This window comes from Styela clava, chromosome 11, assembly GCF_964204865.1.
Source record: "Styela clava chromosome 11, kaStyClav1.hap1.2, whole genome shotgun sequence".
NCBI lineage: Eukaryota > Metazoa > Chordata > Ascidiacea > Stolidobranchia > Styelidae > Styela > Styela clava.
The window spans coordinates 7,610,531-7,636,742 of NC_135260.1; the positions used below are offsets into that span (position 1 = coordinate 7,610,531).

Here is a 26,212-nt window from a genome sequence, read left to right on the forward strand (position 1 = left end):
TGTTTTGAAATGGGTACAAATTTCAGCTCACAAACCTGACGTTCAAGAATGCCTGAATAAACAGTGACCAAACGTTTAATTCCGAAATGGGATTCAAGTTTTGTAGACAATGGACTTCTTTATCGCCATTGGATTCCTGATTGTAACTAGAACTTCTTTTCAGGATTTAGGATACCAAGAATTCTTCATTCATATCAGAGAAGAGACTTTAAATTCGAATTATTTTCTGAGTGGTGTGCCATTTGTACGACATTCAAAAGGCTCGAACAAGTAGATATCATCCCCGTTCGGATGGACACGTTGAACGTTTTAACATGACAATACAGCAAATGTTGAAAGCTTTTGTAAAGGAGAATCAAAATGATTGGGATGACCATCTTCCATATCTTTGCATGGCATATTGCTCCACTGTACATGATAGTATAGGATATTCACCGAACAAGTTAATGCTTGGACGAGAAATTGAGATGACCGTTGATGTTATGTTTGGCAAATCAAGACCACCTACTCATCCTTGTTACACTGAGTTTGTCGAATGGTTTTCCTGTGCAACTGATAAAGCTTCCCTTCATGCTAGGCAACATCTAAATGCTGCTGCAACTAGACAAAAGCGAAATTTTGATCTGACAATTTTGATTTGACAATTTACCTGATGTGGAAACTAATATGGAAATGATGAGCAGGTTGCTTATGATATCTTTGAGGCTTGAGAGGTAACAGTAAATGCGACCTCTGAAAATGGCCAACGTACTAGGCGAAGGCCTAGACCTAGATATTTGGATGATTACATTTGATATGACTGTGATAATGCTTTTATCAAGCTTTTAACAATTGATTTCTTTATTTGATTGTACATTTTTTTGTGTTTCTTTACAGATTCTTCAGAATATAGAATACTACTAGGATTTAATATAATATCCTTTTAAATTTGGCCAAACATTTCACTTGCCTTACTTCTCCAGAGCACGAGTTCTCCAGCTAGTGAAAAGGCCAAATTCATGATGTATATACATGGTATAATTCAAAACCCATCGCGCTAGTTTTGCTGATCCGAATATAAAAAAATGACTATCGAAATTCTATCGGCGTGTTTGGTTCTTATACGGACGTGATTATCTTTCCAAGACGAACAGCCCGAATTCTTTCAATTAACACTATTTTGACATTTCTTTCGTCCTCATATCCTGCTGTTGGTTTACATCCGAAAGCTGGATTAATTGGTTCGAATGGATTATCAACAAAAATACAACGCTTCCCGTGCGAGTTTCCTGAATTTCAGTTTCCTTTTTAAAGTACCGATAGTCTGTCGACCAGATTAATGAAAATATTTCACAGAACCACGGTACGCAAATTTTATTTTTGATGAAGTAACCGCACAAAACTTCGAAGTGAAAAACGGATCCCAATCTGATATACAGGGTGTTAAAAAGTAACGTAAAACTAACAGAAGTTAAGATGAAATGCTACTTAAAACATTTAACGACTGACAACTTTTTAACAGCATTGAATTACGGTGAAAATGCCATTTGACCATTTCACGACTGACGCTGTTTAACAGTTAATTTTTCAACGTTGCCACGAAGAGAAATTTTACCTTAATTTTGCGTAACTTTTTTAACACCCTGTATATACACTTCATAGTATGTAACAGGCTACAATATTCCGATAGCAGAATGAATATCAAACACAAGAGAAATATATTTTTTGCTGATAGAAAGTTGAGACACTCTTCACCTGCACAGAGTTATTTTCATGGTAGTGAAAGTTGAACAAATATAATATTGCTATTGTGACTACTAATTATTGTATGACACTATCGTATGAGTTTATCTCCTTCACATTTCACTAAATTATATAGCTAGTACTGTCACATGTGAGCACGACATGTTTGGCTGGTTATGTTTGCCTTATACAACAGTAATTGACATACTGGAATAAAGTTTTTTCAAATAGCTGTTCAAATTCTGACTTTTGCATGTGCATGTTTCTTTATTAATTTATTACACATGCATGGTTTATGTTTCACATTTGAGTGGTGAAGTTCCTTATGAGGGTTGTAGATAGTATATATAATATATTTTATGCAATAATTATTGTAATTAGGCGAGAAGTAGAGCTATATTGGTTGGGATGACCATGTCAATGATATTCGTAACAAATTTCCCGTTCTGTAGGGATGTTGAGTAAACTTCGACATTATGTTGATATATCTACTCACAAAGCGGTAAATTTTTCACTCTTCCAATCCTATATTTAATACGCAATTGCAGCATGTGGAGGATCGGCATCGCGATCAATTTTGCATAGAATTAAACTACTTCAGAACAGAGGCGTTGAAATTCTTTATAGTTTTTCCGCTCGTTTAAATCTCAACATAATATATAACAAAACCATCATTCTAAAGCCTGAAGATCTTCACAAATTAGAGGTTTGTAAGCGCATGCACAGATATCACAATCATTGCCTACCTGCTGCATTTGGTGGCTTTTTTACCAGACAAAGTAACATCCATACATACAAAACAAGATAAGCATCAACACACTCTCTATTCACCTCGTTTGTCGCGTTCCAAAACTCAAAATTGCCTTAGATACAAAGGAGTAAAAATGTGGAATGATATACCAAGTGAATTAAAAAGCATGCCTCACTATCTTTTCAAAGACAAGTTTGAAAAACATTCAATATCACAATACATACTGTAGGTAGCATGGAATGTTTGTGATCGATCAACATGGTCCCTAATCAATTTTTGATGATATTCATAGTTCATACTTCAACTGTGCAAATCCTATCCTACTCACTTGTACTAATGTTTCATATACAACTTCCAAGATAATGATGTAATGCCAGGTTCCATTATATTTGAACCCACGACAATTGCATCTATGGAAATTTTTTGTTTTACGAATATTTGAACCCATACTAATCCTATTCCATGGGTTTCAGCACCCGCATATAGATGAACCCGCGAATATACACATGTGATGATCAATCAACGCAACATCTGGCTTGTCCAACAATGATTATAACCGCAGCATAGTGTATCAGCTGTGGCCGATCTCGTGTGCAAAACTTGTACCCGAGATTTAGGTCTGGAATTTTGGAGAGGGTCACTTCCCTTATAAGAAAACCTTGGTTACCATTCCTGAAACCCGGCAATTAGCGAGAACTTTGTATTTATAACTTGCGTAACCGCCCATACATTTCGACCAATAAATAAGGGGTAGGAAAAATAGAATGTCAGATATCTTTGAAGTTTCTCATCCTAACATCCTTGAGAACCACGTAAATTAGTGATCTTGACATGGTTTTTCGTCGCAATATTTAATTAGACTTGAATGACTTCAAATGACGTCACGAGAGGTCAAAAGGTCAAGAAAATAAGAGCTCAGGTGAATATACGAGCGACTAACAGTCTTTCCCTACGGATACAAAAGTGGCAATCTGTACTGGATTCGAGTAGATATTACCCAATAAATTGTAATCAAATCAAGAATGTCGATGCAATGCATTTTACTGCCACAATACAAACGAATACAAATAAATGAATAATTGGATTTTTACAGTAATGAAACATTAAAACGAACGAAAATATAACGCAATGTAAAAAAAAACTTTTTGCATTGGCAAAACAAACAAGTCGAGTTATCCAATAAGTTTATCACAAAATCAACATGTACCGAATGCGTTCTGGCATTCGTTATTACCACTCGAGAAGCTACTATGACAAGCACAGAATGAAACAGCAGGGCTTTCCTAAGCTGCGACAAGGGCATCGTTTTGTCCCGCACGCTTTTGCGCATGAGATCGATAGGTATTCAGGAATCGGATTATTGCCTCTAACTGGGATCAAAAGATCTTCATCGAGTTCAAAGCCAAACTCTCTGGAGTCAAGAGTAACCTGAGATGACGTTATGGACATCATCTGATGCGTTGCAATATGCGCTCTGCTGATATGCATTCTAATAGCGTGACTTGTGGGGGGTAGAGTTTCCAACGATGCTTGCTTCGAATGATGACATTTGTAGCTTCGAAGCTTATCCATTGTTTTCAAGCTGAATCCTTTCTTAAGAACATGAGTTAGATAGGCTTCTGCCTTATCTATAACTTTCTCCAGACCATTACTCAGCACATGAAAATCTTTAAAATATGCCGCTGTCGAGGAGAATAACATTCAGGATAGATTGAATGTTATTCTCCACGAATAAAGTCCATGCTTTAAGCGACCCGGATTTTCTTTTGATAAATCCATTCTACACAGGTGCCATGCTATTTCTTTTGATTTTACGTCATTGAACATATCGTGATCTAGCGTATGAAACGTGGTAGTCGGCAGAGAGAGATGTTTTTTTTGTAGGCTTATAAAATTCTCTCAGCGATTGGCACTTCAGATCAAATGCAAAGGTGCGGGATCCATGTTTAACACTAGTGTTCGACCGAAATGGTTTTCGACCAATCTCCTCCCCGTCATCCTGAAACATAACTGACACAGTGTCACGACTTCCACCTAGTCCGGAGAGATTCGCTTCATCATGGTCGAAGTTATCAAAAGCAGCTACTGTAAACATTGATTTGTCAAAGTTGCTCGGAAAAGGGACTTTGTCTGAGCTACACTCAACAATGAATGAAGCCATGTCGTTTTGGTGACGCATAAGCTTATCATAACTGCTACACAAGCCAAATCGATTGAAGCTAGTTATAAGGGTTGCACTTTTACAAGCATCATATATGGATTGGCTATTCATAATATGGAGGGGAGTTCTTCGTCTACCACGATGTAAATCATAATACATAACATGGAACAGACAATGCATTTGTCTGAATCGATACTCCGAAATGCCTCTGTTATCATCACTTGGCCTACCATCTTCATCATCTAGAAATTGGGGACCTGCAGAAAACTCTGCTGCATTAAAATTAAATATAGTAGCCAAGAATGTAAGTAGTGGTTCGGGAACTTGTACGGCTTCCCACGCCGTTTTCAGGACATTTGCGTCACAGAATCTGTAGACCAAAGTCTACTTCTAACAACGACTGTCTGATCATTCGCGCACACTTCCGAATAGGATCACTTGACCAGATAATTTCTGCCATGTCCTCAGTTTTAACTTCTTTGCTAAAGATTAATTCTGACTTGTTCATTTGCCTTGGCCTTGTGAAGCTGACGCTATTGCCAAAGTGGTTTAGTAGGAGAATTTTCACCTCTGTGTTATTAATACAACCTTCGGCATAATAGCTGTTCATTTGATCCCCAACATAGCTTAGTTCGTATTCTTCGCCATTTTCAAAACCTCTTTCAATGTCGGTAACAACTTTTTTCCATGCTCCCTTCTTCCAGTTACTCTCTTTATGAACAATTTACTGTCTACGACTCGCTTATATTCAATAAGATACCTATTGATGCACTGTTTATGGCAGTATAAATCTGCACCAAAAACTGCATGTATGTCTTGCAAATCACAAGTTCTGGTATAAACGTCATCCTGATTAAATACTGTGGCCCGAAGAAATTTCATTGCTCGATTCAACTCGGATATTTGATATTTTTCATAAACAACTTGATTTTTAACATACCCGCACACAACGCAGTTTTTCTCATAAATGGCTCTGTTGAAACTTGGCCTGGGCCGTGGTAGACTACCTGAACGTGGAGAACGGTTCTGATAACTCTCTCCGTCGCGTAGATCAGCTGATGTGCTTTTCAAAATCCTTTCAAGATGAGATTTCATCGTGTATGCTTTGTAGCTTGATAGACAAATTTCTCCGTCTCGTAGATTAGCTGATGTGCTTTTTAAAATCCTTTCAAGATGAGATTTCATCGTGTATGCTTTGTAGCATATGATAGACAAATTTACTCTGACCAACAACTTTCAGTCGCTTGCTTACAACGTCATCTCTAATTAATCCTGCATTTCATACCCGTTTACGGCCAATTTCGGTTCCTACTATTTTCTCAGTAGAAGTCTCTTGGCGGATTATACATTTTGAATCATATACTAGGACGGTCTGGTCAACAACTCCTGTAGACAGATACACGGGGTTCCTGCTGGTCGCTATGTTTTCCCTAACTGAAGTCAAAAAACAGTCGCCAGAAAAATGTGCATATTACAAAGTTAAATGGAATCGCGTTGGAATTTCGTGACCTTTTGACCCCTGGTAACCTCAGTTGAACTCGTATCACCCCCAAAAAATAATTGGAATGAAATAGCATGCCAAGGAGAATAATTTGTGAAATGTGCAAGATTGTTAGAAAAAAAAAAACTACTAAGATAATGGACATTCTATTTTTCATTCCCCTAATTCATTGGTCGAAATGTATGGGCCGTTACGCAAGATATAAATTCGGATTTCTCGCTAATTGCCGGATTTCAGGAATGGTAACCAAGGTTTTCTAATAAGGGTAGTGACCCTCTTCAAAATTCCAGACCTAAATCTCGGGTACAAGTTTTGCACACGAGATCGGCCACAGCGGATGCATTAAGCAGCACCATACAATGGTGATGTGCACGTTCTGACCAATTGGAATAGATGTTTGCACAAGCACTTTATTCTTGTTGACGCGGCTCTATCTGATATGGTTTTTTCAAAATCCGAAACGATTGTCCAAAAGATGTTTATTGTTGAATAATTTAACATAGGAAACAGTCAAAAGTTGGTGAAATAGTAGTCAAATAGAAATCCGGTGAAATACAGTTCTTTCGCACAGAAGGGACCAATTATATATATCGATATGAAACAAGGAAAACATAATTATTGAATGTAAATTTTAAGTAACTCTAATTAAGGATACTAAGCACCCCCGATTAGTTAATATACAAATTTACGCGTCCCACATCCAAGCGGCTCACGCCGAACAGATCGTGCCAACGCCAAAATGGTCAGAGTTCAATGCCCAAAGTTACCGTTGCCAGTTTATTTATATAAGTGAAATAATAAAAGCGGTTGCTGTTTAGAATCATGGCCGATACAATGATGGAGCCAACATCGATAAAATTTGCAAAGAGTGACGTTTCATATATGATAAGTTTGGAATGACCCTAGTAATCGACAACCTCAATTAAATTTCCTTGTCTATGCATCCATTTATCCATGAATAAAAACGGGACATCCTTGCTTGATCCTGTAAGAACCTGTGTATTCTCATAACCCAGCGTTTCCCAAAGGATGCTCTGCAAAAATTAACAAACTTGTGTTAAACATAACCAATATATGATTGAATATTTGCCATATTGTATTTATTATAAATGTTTCATTTTTTCTTAATCTAAATGCTCTGTATATGAATCAATAAATTCATTTGACCTTCCTATGTCGTTTACCTTCTGTTACGTAGAGTCTGCCTCTATTGTAACAAGGGAGATATACACTTCTTGCCTCAATTTCTTGAGCTGCAGTTTAAATATCTGCTGAATCGTGTTTAGCGAACATGAGTAATTTTTTCAGCCAATCAGGCAGAGAAGAGTTGACCTTTTGTCTTTATTCCTTAGTCCTGCATGTTTAAAAACATGAAGTGCACATTATTGATCACAAAATTGAGTTTTTGGACACGTTTAGTGGACATAACGATCGTTTTGTTGTTATGTTGTTCTTGTTCTTGTTGTTCTTTGACAATTTTCGGATACCTAGTGGAAATATTAAAAAACCGCTTTTCTCTTTGATCACTAGACCAATTGCTTTGAAATTCCTAGTGGTTAAAGATGAAATTTCTCCAGAAGGCTATTACTTTTATTTATTTCAAATATTTTTGTTAGCTCTGTGAGATTTGTTTTTGTTTTCTATGACGTCACCGAACGTTCTGCGGACATCGGACGCCATTTTGTGTCCTACTGTACTGCTTCGCTTGGTGTAAATATATTTGTAGACTGTGATCTGATGGTACGGTAAACCGTACTGTACTGCGAACAGACGTGTCCATATATTTGGGCGTAGCTCTCTTGTATTTAAAAGCAGCATTTTTTCGTGTGAGTGCGCCGTGAGTTTTTTCCCTGATAATTTGACGCCGCACAAATAAAAAGTTGGGGAACTGCAGCCATTATCCTATCTCAGTAATCAGTAGTTTATTTCTTCAACATGCTGAAAGTACGAACTCGGTACCATACATTAATTAATTTTAATTACTTATACTGATTAATAATATTTGGTACAATCTGAACTCTAATTTGGCTATATTCCCACTTTGGTGAAGTGGTTTTCTTTTAGAAATATTTTTCCTATACGTTTCACTCCTGTTAACTAATTCGTTATCCAATTTGGCTATACTTAGAAAATTATCAATACGTTATGGCAAATTTTTTTTTTCAGTTTTATATTTTGTTTGTATATTTTTCTTTTTACGAAGTTATATATCTTATGTTACTCTTTTTTTTATATCTCTCCCATCTTAGTTTGTCTGCGTGATTCTGTGTATGCGTGCGTGTTTTAATCAACTTAATGTCAACCACGCGTCACTCCTCTTGACAACACCTTTCAATCCAAAATATGTACGTTTTGAACCCTATTTTTTCATTTTTCTGATTCTGTAATCAGTTTATTTATTTAATTCTATCAATTATTTTATCGTCCTTCATGATGATTATGGGGTAATAATAAAGGCATATTCACAAATATTCACAGTAAGCTTTGTAAATTCATAGGTTGGCAATATTACTGGTCCTTGCATAAGATGTTTTCTCAAATATTACCAAACCTAAAAATGTACCTCAGGATGCCCTAAGAAAAGTGGAAAGATACTAATACAACAACAACTATAATGCAATTTTCTTGCTCCTTTTTTCTAGTTGACAAAAAAAAAACTAGACACATGGCAGAGAGTCACAAGATGTCAACATTGAGTAAAGTTCTGGTTGTCGTTATATTTGCATGTCAACGGTACCGCAACTGACCATGGCATGTGTGTGTTTACCGTAGTACCGTACTGTAGTATATGTACGGTAACTTAGGTTTATTTCCATCACTGCTTGTTTTCATAACAAAAGTAAGCATACCGGTACCACAACAATATCACTCAATGTATCAATTATTTTATCGTCCTTTATGATGATTATGGAGTAATAACAAAGGCATATTCACAAATATTTACAGTAAGCTTTGTAAATTCATAGGTTGGCAATATTACTGGTCCTTGCATAAGATGTTTTCTCAAATAATACCAAACCTAAAAATGTACCTCAGGATGCCCTAAGAAAAGTGGAAAGATACTAATACAACAACAACTATAATGCAATTTTCTTGCTCCTTTTTTCTAGTTGACAAAAAAAAACTAGGCACATGGCGGAGAGTCACAAGATGTCAACATTGAGTAAAGTTCTGGTTGTCGTTATATTTGCATGTCAACGGTACCGCAACTGACCATGGCAGGTGTGTGTTTACCGTAGTACCGTACTGTAGTATATGTACGGTAACTTAGGTTTATTTTCATCACTGCTTGTTTTCATGACAAAAGTAAGCATACCGGTACCACAACAATATCACTCAATGTAGCCGAACTCATACCACAGTACCGCCACCGGTAGTACAAAATCGGTTCAAAATGCTACTGGTAATGTCAGATTGTTCTAAAGTCATATAGCTGTATAGGCTATTACCGGTACGGTTTAAAGTGCTAATGTCAGATTGTTAAGTTCCAAAGTTACATATCACCATATTATGATATTGCAATAATAGTGACGATGTTCGCTTACGGTATCTTGCAAGTGAAAACAGTATTGCATGTATCAAAATCAACACGAAAAAGAAACTCATAGCCTACTTATCAAGCAATAATGAAAACTCATCAATTACCGTACCTTACTGTAGGTCAGGCCTACTCAACTGACGGACCACCTCGAACCTTTTGGGTATTCGATTCGGACCGCGACTAATTCTTATTTTGGATCATCAGTCCCACTTTTGAAGTTTCCTTTTATTAAATCACTTTTATAGATTTGAATATATATGAAAAGAACTATAACGCCATAATAAACAATCTTGATTAACTAATAATCATTAGCCAGCCAAGGAAGCGCATGTTTAAGGATGCTGAAATATAATTTCTGAAAAGACCGGAATGGGCAATTCCAGCGTTACTTTCGTTACATCTGTGCAAATTTTAAACTGACTTGGCCAAAAGCCTATTACAAGCATTCAAGTCATAGTGTTTGTAGTTGTATATGGCCCTGGGCTTGTAACATAGGCACCATAAAAATGGCTCTACTATGGACTACTTTCACATAGACGAGTCGCGAAGCGTCGTTACTTGCGTTACAGAAAAAGGACACTAGTTTTTTGGACAAAACTTTGACATGCTCCCCATCTCAAGATAATACCACTAACTAACTACTTTTTCCCATGTCCGAAGAGATTATATTTCAGATGTAAAATCACAAAAAATTATGTGAAAAACTTTCATTTGAATATTAAAATTTTCATAAGGAACAAAAAATGGTCCGTTACTTGCGTTACGTTACTTACGTTACAATCATGGTCCAATTTTTAGTTTATTGCCAAGTTTGACATTTAGTCAATATTTAACATTTAATTTCTTTAAATTTCTATGTTTAAATTATAAATCCATAATTAGAAGATAAATTCTGAAAATAAAATAGTGTTTTAAGAACAAACTAGCAATATAGAACTATTTGCTTGGCAAAGAACAATAACATGAAAAATAAAACAAAAAATGAATGAAACTAACAAACAGTCAAAGGTAATGCATTTGATATTTTTACTATAGCAGGGTTTATTTTTATTTATATTGCCAGAAAGAGGTATATGCTAAACATTTCAGTTCTTTTACGTGTAGTAACATTATAACAAAATATATTATGTTAAATGAAATTGCAGACAATGTAAAAAAATCGAATTAATGTAGAATAGCTTTTACTCTATGCTCGAGTTCACTGAAGTTCGCAATAACATAGTGCCCTCTATTGTTGATTGGAATCGGCTTCTCCAGTTGTTCAACTATGTCTGTGTTCATATAGAAAATGGAATCTTGGGTAATTGGCCATTTCCAGTTCTTACCAGCCCTCTCCATTACCGAGACCTTGAATTCGTTCTTCTGTATACAAGTAACTTCACCTGGGTATAAATTTCCTTCGTAGCGAACAGCTACCCAATCTCCTATTTTTACACTAGAGCCTTGCGTACTTCTTTCAGCTGCATCCACATTAATATCTCCTGTTAAAAATGATGTGAGGAGTTGACCATTTTTAACCTCCATGTGGTGAATTTTGCTTATACCATGAACAGACGAGGCTTCAGCAAAAATTTTTTCTAAATCCAGTTTATAGCTTATCTCTTTAATTTGCTCACGCGTAATTTCCATGCATTTTATATTTTGTATTGCCATGGTAGCTTCTGTAAAAGATTTTGCATCAATGACATGATGTTTTCTGCATCGGACTTGATTCCATACATATCTTTTAACTGAACCACCGATACCATCGACTGGACCTTTACCGTGCGATGTAGCAAAAAAATTCCAGGATATTGATATATTGTGCACACTTTCCAAGGCCGGCAAAGACGCTAAAATATATTTGTTTTTGAATTGGGAGCTGGGACCATCTGACCAAATTTTGACAGATTTGATAAAACTAGGTAATGTGGACAAAATTTTGCTCAGAATTGGAATTACTGCTTCTTTTGAGTGACAAAGATAATCTGACACCACTGCCATTGAATGAATTTTTCCCCCATACCACGCTGCAGCTGTAAAAATACTAATTTGCTGTTGCTGCCAATGTGCACTCTGTATCTCATCTTGGTTAACGCAAGTATAATTTTCAGCAAAATCAATTTGAATTAATGCTTCACTATTACTGTACGATGCCGAAGTTGATAAAGTATTATCTCGATCTAACTTGTAACGCATAGACTGCTGCCTTTTAATATACGAGTGTTCCAAAAACTGCGGTAACATTTGATATACATGCTCCAGAAGATCATTTACATCACCCTCCTCCTGAACCTTTTTCAATCTAGAATCACTGACACTATTCTCCCACACATACCAGCTCACAAACTTATTTTCAAAACCTTCCAGTACTGCACCCCAACTCATTTTAAATCCTGCACCATCCTTGCATCGCATACATTCATTTTTCCAGCATTCTAAATTTGGACTAGCACAGACAAATGTGTTTACAATATTTGTGGTATACGATGGAAATTCCGGAATCACTTTATGCAAAGAATTAATTGCACAAATAAAATTCTCATGATATTTGCAAAGGCAAACATTATGAGGCAATCTGGAACTTAAAAACACATTTTTTGGTCTAAGTTCTGCAAACTTACTTCGTCCTATTTTTAAATGCGGGAATTCATCACGAAAAAGTTGATATACTTCTGCGATGCTAGATGTTAAATGACGTGTTTGTAGCCTTTCTGTAAACCCATCTTTTTTTATTGATATCACATCCTTTTTTCCAGGTGCTTGCCGGCTGATATCGTCTCGCCTATAAAAATCTGCAACAGCATTAACTGTAGATTCTAATATACCGGTACGACGTTTTCTATCAGTTGATGGATTGCCCTGTTGTTCTTTATCCAAAATTTCCCAATATAGTTTTCGAACTACTGCCTTTTGTCTATTTGGAGTACTAGGCAGTGCAGTACGCATCATTCGCTTTGCCCTTGCAGAAGCCTTTGCAAATGCCAAAGCACTCTTGAATGGAGCATGGTTTTCTTTGGCCTGCTTTTTCATCAACCTGTGTTTGGCAACACGCATCTTTACTGCATTTCTTCGCTTTTGCTTAATCATATTTTGCTCTTTCACAGATAAATTATTTTCCTTGTTTCGTGACTTTTCTCTACTTCTCCGTACATATTCTTTCTGTTTTAACTTAAATTCTCCTATTTTCCCTTCTGCCTTTTGTCTCTCCCTGAACCGCTTCTGTCGCTCTGCTGCAGTCAAAGGCATTTTTTCGGTACTGGTACTTTTTGACTAACTCCCAACAGCTGAATCTAGATTCTAGACTATATAATTTACTGCAATAAATGGGATAAAAACATCTAAAATAGCCAAAAAGTGCAGGGTAATGTACCTGGTAATGGTCTTTGTGTACCGGTAAGGTTTCCACCACCACAATATACAAATAATATCTACAATTTAGGGTTGCCAGATATCATGCATTTTATTGTGGCCAGTGGCAACCTATTTCTTCTAACTTGTTTAAGTGATGTGCCAAAAATTAGGTATTCTCTGAAATTAACTATAAGGAAATATATAAATAATAATTCAAAATAAACTATCTATTTATAACTTATGTTAAAACCATAATTTTCCATATATTATATCTTTTTGATTACTAGAGTCTGATTTATAAGATTTTGTTACTTACGTTACAATTGTTACTTGCGTTACATTGTTACTTGCGTTACAAAATTTGACATTGAATATTAATTAATATATACAATCATAGTAAGTTAAAATGCACACATATTGGCTGTGTGTGTGTACATAGGATGATGGTATATTGGCAAAAAATGAATTTCAGTATTTTTTTACAAACCGTAAAAAATGTCGAAAAAACGTTACTTGCGTTACCAAAAAATCGATATCAGTAAATTGCTCCCACAGATACCAAGGGGCAGTATTATACAAAACTGAATGTATCCTGAGAATGGTGATAGCCCTCTAGTATAGCAAATAATTCATGTTCATTTGTGTTTGAATTATTTAGGTTAAAACTTAAGTTTTGTGCCAATGGCTCAAAAAGCTAGAAATTGAGGTCAATGCCCCACCTACTTTCAACAAGCTTCATTTTTTTTATTATCGAATATAGTTGTGAAATAAATTAAGTTAACAAAACTCCAAGATATATTTCATGATAATATGGGTTGTTTCTTTGGGATTGGACACTTTTATTTTTTTCAAGTTTGTCCCTAGTTCCGTGGAATTGCCCGAATGAGTTAATTTCTGGAAAGACCCCAATATTTTTGAATTTTGTATGCGGATCTTCGATAAAAATAGTTGAGTAGCCCTGCCGTAGATCACCAAGTGAGGCACAACTTTTCGTGATAACGGTACCTACTGGCTACTGTGGCAGTTATTGTTTGTAGTTTAGGATACTGGTATGGTACGGTCCCTCTGCGTACAGTACAGCAGTAGTATACAAACTTCCATAGCTGCATATGTACCATAGTCTAGTTTGAATAAAAAGTTAATGTCCAAAGTTCACTTGCTGACAATTATTTGAAAATGTACGGTGATGTTTGTCTGATTTGAGTGTAATTTTCATGATTAAATGCTTTTTTTGTTTGATATATAATTCCTACTGATTTTGTTCTGCGCGACTAGATCGGCATACCATATCTCTTACAGCAGGCCTGCCCAACCTTTTTTGCCTCGCGGGCCACTTTCATGTGACAAAATTCGTTGCGGGCCGCAAACGTTTGTACCAAACATTAATACAGCTAAGTCCGGATTTTGGTGTAGGTAATTTACATAATACATAAAACGCAAGTTTATCAAAAAAAATCAATCAATTTAATAATTGCTTTCTGGTTACTGAGTAGGGCTGGCAAATTATTCGAATATCAGAATAGCAGTTTACTATCGAATATCTGGTAACACGGGTCGTGGACATGACACTTGCGGTTTTCTGACGACCACGCGAGAACATACACAACACGTCGACATCGAGGGGTATATTTGCGTTAAAGTGTTTCTATTCATTACTTTTCAGTAGCAATGTTTAAATGAGCGTCGCGGGAATATCAGGTTATGTGGGCCGTTCTGTAAAATTTGAAACACCAATTACAAGTATTTATTGAAGTAACATTACAAAGATTTCTGGACGAACAGCCTATATATGCTGATTTGTGACCAATATGCAGCAATGCAATTAAGTCAATTTCATCTGAATTATTGACGGATACGCAGTGACGACATTTCCGAAATCTTATTCAACCCAAACATTAGATAAAAAATACTAACATAAAAGGACAACAAGTCCCAGTACCAAAGAAATTGTTGACTTTTTATTTTACGTTGGACAGCCTTGCCCTTACAGTCTTATGACAATTGGGGTCTCAAACAAGCTAATAAGACTTCCCCCAAAATATATTGCCAAACTTTATCTTAGTTCATTTTTACCACATGAAATTCTTGATTGGTAACTGAGAGTTGTATGCCGCTACTGAGAACAGAAAAATAAAAGCGATACTTAGGAGAAGCAGTTTGAGATCCTATCATAAAAAACTGAAGTAACTAAAAAGTTTTGATTTTTATAAAGCCAATATAATATGCATGTTCATTGTTCAACTACAAAAAATTTTTATTCGCCGCAATGACTCTATATTGCAGATATATATTGCACTTTTGAGTTTATTGAGATAATTCAAATCAATTCAAGATTAAGTAAATTTAACATATTAGATGCTTGATTCCAGGAATACTTTTAACCAGTTTTATTTATAACAAAAAACTACCAATCTAATCAATTGAAATCTTTGAATATTACCAAAAAATGCATCGACTTCCACTTGCAGACTTGTCTCCTTTTAAACATTACCCATTTTCAATATGACAATATTATTTTGGGATTTATGGTAAATTATTCATGCTGCATCTAAACTAAATATTTCACCTTAGAACTGGATTTTGGCTCCATAGCCATTTTAGATGTTTTTTGATACAACAACGAAACATCCTTAATGCAGTTTTGTGGCTGTGGCTAGAGATAATCATGTAACTATTCATTGGTGATCCTGTTGTGGTCACCCTCAGCATACTGTGGGTTCCACTGTAACTCTGCACCATCACAATCTTAGGTTTATTGCCCATTGTTAGACAATGCACATATCACAATGTATTGTTGTTATATAGCTCACTGCTTTCATCTCCTTGGTTATCGAGTTAGTGGTGCTCGAGGTCGTATTTTCTTTTGGTGAAGTGAACGACTGCTGGTTATAGCAGATAGCTTCGTGATATTTTGTGTTTTTTTTTTCAATATACATATACTTGGTTCCACTTTTTCTTCATTATAATATAGTGTTAGACTTATTTATGGGTGCCGCTGCTCGATAACCAGTAGCCTACTGTTTTTCCGCATTTCCTCCACCCTGCAATATGGCCTGTTTATAATTGATTGCAGTTTGTATGTTTGTGCCTATTTTCAGTATGGTAAAATATAAACTACTGGTTACTGAACTATTTTCCTAGTGTCAAATATAAGCACCTAGTCAACAATTCACTTTTATAGTGATCTCATAGAAATTGCATACAGATTAAAAATAAGTATAATATCCAACTTATGATGAGAATCCTTGTACATGTTCACAACACGAACCAAAAATTCTTTACAAGAAGTGTAATAGAAGAGAATTGAGATTGGCATGGAGCAAGTATCACAATGATTGTAAAAGCATAATCTTTCTAAGTTAATTCAACTTAAACAGAGCTATATCTACTCTTCTAACTTTTTATACTACTTGCTGATACCAGTCTCTAAAACCCAAATTTTCTCTCTAATCAGGGGCTTGTGTTTTATTTTACAGGATCAAAAAAATAATATTTACTTGCTTATTTATATATAGCGGAACTGGAATTATGACTAGTGCTCCACAGCAGATAAATTTGGCAGCATTGCCAACACACGAACTAAAACATCTTGTTGAGCAAATGCAGCAAGAAGTTGACATATTAAGTAACAGTCTTCAATCACTGAAATCTGCACAATCCCAGTTTGCAGAATCTAAATCATGTTTGGAGCTTTTGCAGAAATCTGAAAAAGGTAAAGAAATTTTGGTGCCGATGTCCGGTTGTCTCTATGTCCCAGGAAATCTCAATGAAACAGAAAATGTCATGGTTGATATTGGAACAGGATATTATGTTGAAAAGAAAACAAAAGATGCTGAAGAATATTTTAATAGAAAAGTTGATTACTTGAAGCGACAAATGGAGTCTTTGCAAACTATTTTGCAGCAAAAATTTCAAAATAAGCAAATGGTTACAGAAGTTCTTCAAACAAAACTCATACAACAATCGCAGCAAAAATAAAAATATTGTTTCAAATGTAGTAGTTTGTGGTGCACATCATGGACTGCAATATTAGTAGCCATCACAGTGTCATGGGTTTGCTTCTAGATCATTGACCATATCACATGTCTTTTCACATTTATCATTTTGTTTTCATATGTAAACAGGGAGCAAAACAGCAACAACTTTTTTTTTCTGGCAGTATATTGAGGATATTACTTTTTGCCTATGATGTCATAGAATGTCATGTTATTCCAGTGGACAAAAATCTCATTCTGCCCATTGATTTGAGTTTTGTCAGATGAATGATATCTGCTATTCACAATAATAAAAATAGTTTAAAATGTAAAATATTCAGATATTGTCGACGAATCTTTTAGCTATGTGAAGTAAATTGCTACTGAAAATATGTTGCTAATGCTAATTTTGAACTTTTTCCACACAATTTCGCTTTCAACACGGAAATATTTCCATTGCTGAAATTTAAATGATAAAAAACGCTTCTTCTGTGAGATTTTTTATCTGCATCTGATACCTTGAGAAAATTGGATACACATAAAACTGCAGGAATGTTCTGAAAACAGCTTTGTTATCTGATTAATCTTATGTTATCATTATCTTCTCCACAATTGTAAGTCATCAGGGGCGAAGCCAGGAATTTTCGAAGGGGCTTGAAATTTTTAATTGCCAAGTCTGACCGTAACAACCTAGGTCTGTCCGGAGGCCGAAAAACGTCGGTTTTAATTTTTTAACGTTATAAAAAGGGGGGGAGGGGCACCCGCCCCTGAGCGTTGAGTGACATCCACGTACCTTTACAATGTACAATTTTATCCGAAATGATTCAGTTTTACGCAAAAATTTAAAAATGACAGGTTCAGAATCAGTTTCCAGTCTGCTTAAACGTCACACTGCGGTTAACTGGTTTATTTTATCCTGCTTAGGGTTAAAGTATTCCCCCTGTAATTCCCAGCTTTACTCACTGGGTCTTCCTGTATGGCTTGCTAAGCTGACGAATGACTGTGGTTGCCTTGTGATAATCGCATCCTGAAAAAAAAATTGTGCAATTGTAATTAGGGTTGGATTATCCGGATAGCGGTTAACCGAGAGATATTTTGATATCTGGATATTATTGTAAAGGTTAACCGGATAATAGAGAAGTATAAATAATGCATATGCGCATTAGTGATTTTTAGATGGAACCACTCAGAGCAGTGGTTCCCAAACCATAGGTCGCGACCTACTGGTGGGTCGCAAACGGAATCTTAGTGGGTCGTGAAAAGATGTAGAAAGCTTTGATTAATTATTACTTATCGATTTTAATCGGTAAGTATGTTGATAGGTATTTGTCTGTTAGATGCACGCGATATCTCACGAAAGCGAGATTGAATCTGCTCCAGATTTTGCATGTGCATTCATTATATGTCGTACCATAAGCCTATTGATTTTGGATGAATTATGTTGTATAATTAGCGAGTTATGGACCTTTGACCCCCGGATAATTCTTTCTATACTTTACCATTGCAAAATTTTCAGGGGTATTTTAAGGGTGCTTTTGCGAGTTGGCGCCTGTAAAATGGGGTATGTGTTTCAAACCATCATTATGATTCATCGCATACAACAATCTTTTAAAAGTACCGGTAAAGAATTTCAGGCTAGTCTATCACAGCTATTTCTACACTGATTTTTATTACTGCAATCAAATTAAAACTCCTAGGAAGACAGAGTGATCATTGAATTATCTGATTTATATTTAAGTTTCCGAAACACAACTGAAAACTAACGAATAGAGTTGAAAAACGCGGAAACGAGGTAATGTTTACAACCATACTTAAAAATCTGTCTGAGTGAGAAAAGTGTCTGAGCGGATGCGAAAAGGGGGCATTGTTACGTCACTTTTTGCATCTTGCTGATTGGCCAATGTCACGAAGTAAACAAGGAAAACGATGCTCGGGGAAAGGTCCATTAATTAATTAGTGATGAGACACAAGGTGTCACTATGGAGTAAGAGCGCTGTTTTGGGATCCCCTAACTTTCGATTGATAAGTCTTCGGTCTCTGACCGATATTCTCGTTATACTGGTTATTAGGATCGGTGACGACTCCAATACGTAAACCTGCAAAAAAACAAATTAAATTTAAATTCTAGTCTGTCAAAGTTTCCTTTTTACGATCTTCCCAATGGAACAAAAATTGCTACACAAAGACTAACCATGTGTCTTTTTTACGCATAGCAGTTTTGTACACTGTACAGCAATCGTGTTTCCTAGAAATTTAGACAGGATTTAGATTTATTTTCCTCTGAAGAATAACCTATGGTGTTTTTTTAGAAGATGTCTTTTGAGTTCATTTATCAAAAATGAAATTACATTGTAGAAAATCACGAGATTTTTTAATAAACATTATACAAAAATCGACATCCATTGTTTTTATTTGTATTTCCTATACAAAAATCAAGTGACAAATATCATAATTGTGATTGTGACATCACACAATCTTGAATAGTAGTGTGATCTTCAACTTACCTCAGGTCATTGAACCTTCCCTCTGCCACACATTTTAAATTTATTTCAAGGGTTGGGTTTAATTAAAATCATTTTTGAAATTAAAATTAGGTCTTATTTTCAGGCCAGGTCTTATTTTCGAAGTAACACGGTGCTTTACGATGATTAGCCATTTCTGTGTTATGTCTTAAAAAGTTAAATGGGTCGCCATAAGCTGTGGTAATAAATAGTGGGTCGCAACTCTTAAAAGTTTGGGAACCACTGTCTCAGAGCATTTATTTAATCACTCATATCCACACTACCCTGCCTTTAGTCATCTGTGTAATGCTGGAGTGAACTTGGCCATTACATCACAAAACACGCAGAACAAATGTGATTATTGCGTATTTGCGTTATAGAAAAGCTCGACTTACGTTACGTTAAAATAAAATCATTTCTACTCTAGATATAAGAATACGTGGTTAGCTGCACGAATAAATCCAATTTCGTATTTTTGCGATCTTGCAAATTTATCAAATTTGAGCTATTATTGCAATTCCCATGAGTATAATTTATTTAGTACAATAAATGCAGATATTAATTAGCTCATACATCAACATTTTCGGGAGAAAAGTCGGGTTCAGTCTCGACGGTATACAACGCCGATAATTGGTTTCGCCCGGAACTAAAATGGCCGCAGTATGTTATCTATCGTCGTATCTATCTAACGTTAAGAGAGTAGTTCTGAAACACACATTTTTAACGGAATATAAGGAAGTAAATGCTAACGAAAATACCACGACACTTGATTTATGAGCCAGTGATAGATAAAGCAAAACTCTATTTTAGGCGCCTTTTGTATCGCCAAAATATCGTAATAATTGTATTTACTGAATTTACAACAAGGGTAACTTTTCACGAGATGTAACTTCTTAGCAAATTAAAACTGTGCCGAATTTAATTCCCCAAATAATCACCCGACGCGGAAGAAAACGATCGGCGATGAAAACAAAATTAGCTTGTAAAATCCGACCGAAAAATTTGAAAAGAGATGGAAGTGCTGTTATTACATTCATGGTTTCCAGGGAACTCTCTTTGTTTGCAAGATGCAAAGTTTAATTTAACAGACTTTGCATCGTGTCATGTTTTTCATTTACTCATTTAGGGTGGTAAGTGAAGTTTTCAAAAACTGGTGCAGCATTGTTTTGGCTCTGTTAATTAAAGGGTATTCGGATGGAAAAAGATTGCAAGTCGTGGCCTAAATAGTACAAACGTGAGAATATTTACAGTGAAATGTTAAATAAGTGAAGTTTTCAAATTAGAAGAAATTTCTGACTAGTTCGTTTTTTTTTTCAAAATCATCATTACGCTTTGTCATTAAAAATTTCGTTCAAAATTTAATTTTCAAAACTAGTATTTTCTTATACACTTCACGGACTTTGTTCTCCCCCCCCCCCCTCCCCTATATTATATTTTTTTGGGATACTTCTCCCACTGAAATAAAATCGAAATGCATGATTTTTTGTTTCCATGATTTCATTTATATGTATGCTCTTATGGTATATATTCACAAAGTTTATTTCGTCGTGCAGGAAATCACAAAATAATATAGAACACTAAATAATATACAATACAATAATAAATTTCATTGCAATTGATAGAAAGGTGCGAAGGATCAGAAATGATCAAAATGAGAAAAGAGGCTCCAGACACAAAAAGAAACTTTCAACAAATTCAACTATGAAGTAGAAATAATATAATTCTTCACATATGATTAAAATAGAAGAAAATAACTTCGCGGTGGCGATGAAAGACAATTAGGACACAATATTTTCGAAAAATGTTTCATTTTATTATTCCGTTGTACATCGGTACGATTACAGAGCTTAAATTATTATTATCCGTCATCCAGATAATAAAAATTATAGGTATCCGAACTAACCCTAATTGTAATGTTGGGAATAATACAACAGTTTTTGTTAGTTCGTGTGTTTCAGGAATGAGTGGATTTTATCTCATTGGCGAGACCTTCCCCATTAGCATTCAACTCTGAAAAGTGTGAATTGACTTTCAGCAGCGTCCCATGTTTCTTAACATTTGTCTCGGATTTGGTCTGGTAGTTGATAACTGCCCATCAAAATTAGCAGAACAAGAAGGTCGCGCATCAGGTAATGCCTAAGCGGAGCAGCGAGTTTTCTGAAATATAGCCGGACAAGCGGAATAACGCGTTCCCGTTATTAAATGCCCTGGCCCCCCGTGATTTGAAATAAAACAGGTAAATATTTGATGGAGAGGTTCCATAGGTTCACTTCGTGTCACGTTGTTCAATATATCTTCCAATAAATTGAAAAAAGACATCAAATCGGCCCGCGGTACTAAGGAAAATTAAAAAAATGTAAAACTGATATCTGCCCTAAGTTTTAATATATTCAAGTATTGGAATTTAGAAACCGGTTAGTGCATTAGTTGCCGAGAAAAGCCGTTTTCCCATACAAGGGGTCAACAACAATATAGTACTAGTACAACGATCGATGAGTTCGCATGGTGGCCAATAAATATCCGAAATCTGGCGCATTGCACTATCCCACCGCAGAACACGGTATTTTAAGTGGTTTTCAATTCTATAAAGGAATAGTTTTCATCATGGACCTTACCCCGACCTTTGACCCCCGAAAAATTCTTCCTATACTTTACTATTGCAAAATTTTCGGGACTTATTTTAAGAGTTATTTCGCGAGTTGGCTCCTGTAAAATGGGGTATTTGTTTCAAACCATCATTATGATTCATCGCATACAACAATCTGTTTTTCAAAAGTACCAGTAAATTTTTTTAGCCTAGTCTATCACAGCTATTGCTACACTAATTTTTATTACTGCAATTGAATTGAAACTTCTAAAAAGACAGAGTGATCATTGAATTATCTGATTTATATTTAAATTTCCGAAACACAGCTGAAAACCAACGAATATAGTTCAAAAACGCGTAAACGAGGTGATGTTTACGTCTTCACGACCTCTACTGAAAATCTGTCTGAGTGAAAAAAGTGTCTGAGCGGATGCGAAAAGGGAGCATAGTTAGGTCACTTTTTACATCTTGCTGATTGGCCAATGTCACGAAGTAAACAAGGAAGTCGATGCTCGGGGAAAGGTCCATTACTCATCAAGCATATTTATTGCAGATCGTCGAGAAATAGCTCGAACCGCTTTCGCGCGGCGAGAGTCATAGTCAGAGGCGGATTATGCCCCTTTGGTGCCCTATAAGCACTGAATACTCTGGTGCCCCCATATGTGTCATTTAAAATATAAAAACAATAAAAAACCACGTATATGTATTACCCATCAAAAATAATCACATCCAACAGTAAAAAGACAACTTTTACGAACATTTTTGACATTGTGATTTATTTCATCTTTTGCAGATAGAATATTTTCAGCACCATAACATTGGTCCCTCACATTACCATCTTTTGCAGGTATTTCGATAGCGATACTGAAGCTGTTTATTTCTATTACTGTGCTAGGCAGGCCTGCCTGTGAGACTACGTCATAATTTGATTTTGAAGAAAGCATGGTGGAATTTATTTCATCTGCATATACTTCTGATGACTGAGATTGGCTTTAACTTGGTACGAGGATATCATGTTTTAATATATAGTGTAAAGAAAGATGTCAGCTTTGCAGTCTAAATTCAAATTTTTTTTTGTTCCTTCTTTGTTAGTTTACTTTTTTGTGCACCACTTTACTAAACAAGCCTCGATTATTTTTTCGGGTTCTACAAAAAATAATATTGAAATTGGTGTTCCATCTGAAACAAAAGACCAATTCTATATGTACACGAAAGACAAAATGTTAGAGATATGACGTGCTTGGCACGGCTAACAGTAAAAAAAACTAGAATTGTTCATCTGTTTACAGGTCCGAAATAGCGTTATATGATTTTCATATGTGCTAGAGGAGTGTGGCGATGAAGATCCATGCGTCTAGTCTCAACGTGAATCAAAATATCAGATGATTTGAGACACAACTGGAGTTTAAAATTTTACTCGTACCTACCTAGTAGTCTATCTTCAGGAAACGCCAACTTTCCTGACAACTAGATCGCCAAAATGCGATTGCGGAACCCCCTCATAAAGCGTCATTCTTAATTTTGATGATGTCGCCACCAAACTTCCGACTGAAAACGAATCCCATAAAACCGAAATTTTTTTGAAATGAATAAAATAAATAGCATTGTTCTAGCGGTAACAACAATCTTTAACAAAAAAGCAATTGGTCCAATAGTCGAAAGGGAAAAGAGATTTTTTTTAAAACAAAAATACAACAACAAGGAGAATACTAATAATACAAACACAACAATTTAACAAATGATCTATAGGTCTATTTCGTGTCCAATATGTAAGTTTCAGTGTTCGTTACTAATTGGTGGCCAAGTTGTGATTATTTTGCGACTTTTTTCTGAAGATGGTTCGCAAACCCACAATAGATACCCTAATAGAGTTGACGGGTTGAGAGACGGACGTATTTTCTCTTCTCTCGCTGGTACAATTAATGAGTTGCTAAAGCGCCGCTAGTCTACCTGACTTTGTTATCTTAATACTGTATCAGCATATCGTCGATTTCGCCATTTAACGTTCTATAGCCAGTCAGTCTACACCCAATAAAATGGCAAAAGTACACGGAATTAGTTCAGTTTCTATAGACACCAGCATTCTGCAAAACCTGGACACCATTCAAATGAAACAGAAATCTCTCGAAGACAGATTTCTGACGGAGGCAAGTCAATCTCCTAAATCAAAGCAAAGAAGCGGAGCATCTTCTATAATCTATGTCATCTACTACCTCCAACCCTCGGCTAACAGTCATTTAATAAAAGGCATGTATTTTAACATTTATTCTACATCATCCCATTCCTTAATAGAAGAACTAAAGCAATTGGCATCCGAAATTGATGTAATAAAATCGTTAGTTGAGGAAATTGATAGAAGATCCAAAGAAAATGAGATAAAAATAGACAACCTCGAGCAATACGGTAGACAGAACTGCCTCATCCTCCACGGATGTAAGAACATTCCGCCGTCTAAACCGTATCAGAGATTTGAGATGTTTGTGGCGAGAACCCTTAATACAAGTCTAAAACTCAAATACCCGGTTTAATTTGGGGATATTGACACAACACATATTCTACCAAAGGACTCTAAAGGAAATGTACCGATCATTGTTAAATTTGATCGTCAACACCAACTTTATGCTGCTAAAAAAAGACTCCGCGGAACCGGCCTTTCCATCACAGAATCTCTAACCGAATGACGCCGCATCTTATTATTGAAGCCCGATAACGACTATCTTTCGACAATGTATGGACGATGAATGGCGAGATATATGGAACATTCAATGGCAAAAGGAGTATTTAGGAGTATAAAGGAGAAAGAGTATTTAAATCAATTGATGATATAGTAAAATTAAACTGAGTCTTAAATTAGTGCAACGATATAGATGTTTAACATAGGAATTGTGTCAGCTAGATATGCGCATAACTAGCAATCCCATAAGCGTATACTAGCATCGTAGTACACCGGTTAAATAGTCTATCAGAAAGTATGAATTAATGAGTGACTAGAAAAAATAATAATAATGCTTTATCATGCCATGGTTGTAGTAAAATTGTAAAAGATAACGAATACAGTATTTTTTGCACTGTTCACATTGGATCCATTTAAAATGCAGTGGGTTATCCCAAAGTGAATGCGAGAGATTAGAAAAGGTACCCGACTGTGTTCCCTGGTGCTGTAGATGCTGTCTTAATAGCAACCTTCCGTTCTGGCAGTTATCAAGATTAGAAGTGATTAATTTATTTAAAATAGCTCCTATTCCAAGTGGGGTAAGCACCCTAGACCCATTAGCTTTGAATGACCTTTTTGACTCTGATATCATCGACGACGACCAGGACGAAATAGCCTCAGGTCTATGCACTTGGCAATATATAAGTACAAACGATATTGAAAAGATTTGTCCAAGCTCAAAGCAAAATGGTTATCTTTTCACAATGTGCGCAAATGTGCGTTCACTTGCAAACCCAAAAATTTTTGCCAAACTGGAAGTTTTGTTAGAATCAATGACTAGTCTACCCGATATAATTGCGGTGAACGAAACTTGGCTTAGACCCGACCAAGTTGGCGCACATATAAATTTACGTGATTACAGATTAATTTCAAATGCAAGAAGAAAGCATAAAGGTGGTGGAGTAGGCTTGTATATTAGAGATCCCCACTGTCTGATAATTTTAGAAATAAAGATTTTCTTTAATCTCACGAACACTGTTTTGCCCTCACTATCAAGACAAAGTATATATGGGTGATCTTAATTACGACCTGATGGACACCTCGCACCGTTTCGTCAACGAATTGACTGAGTTGATGAACCAATATTCTTTTTATCCCACTGTAACCAAACCGACCAGAATAACTGAAAACAGCGCGACAATTCTCGATCATATATGGACAAACATATACGATCGAAAACCTGTCAGCGCTATTCTAACCGATGCAATCTCTGATCATCTACCTGTAATGCAGTGCATGTCGATAGAACAAAAAACACTTAAAAACGAAGAAAACAGTTTTTCTCGACCATTTAATCCGACCAATATGACTGATTTTAGGACGTCATTAGAATGTATTGATTTTTCTGTAGTGTATGAAGAGTCAGACCCCAACGATGCCTTTAGAAAATATTCTTGCCATGTTATGCCAGTTTTTAATCGCTGTTTT

At 35.8% G+C, this 26,212-nt stretch overlaps 2 protein-coding genes across 2 annotated transcripts in view; both read left to right on the forward strand.

Annotated features, from left to right (window-relative positions):
• Positions 1-26,212, forward strand: part of LOC120347323 (phosphoglucomutase-1-like) — a 147,263-nt gene that overhangs the window by 2,463 nt on the left and 118,588 nt on the right. The window lies entirely within an intron of this gene.
• On the forward strand, positions 16,455-17,478 carry LOC120347362 (prefoldin subunit 5-like). The gene has a single exon (XM_039417295.2). It carries the CDS (start codon positions 16,538-16,540, stop codon positions 16,985-16,987), a length of 450 nt encoding a protein of 149 aa, XP_039273229.1. The 5' UTR covers positions 16,455-16,537; the 3' UTR covers positions 16,988-17,478.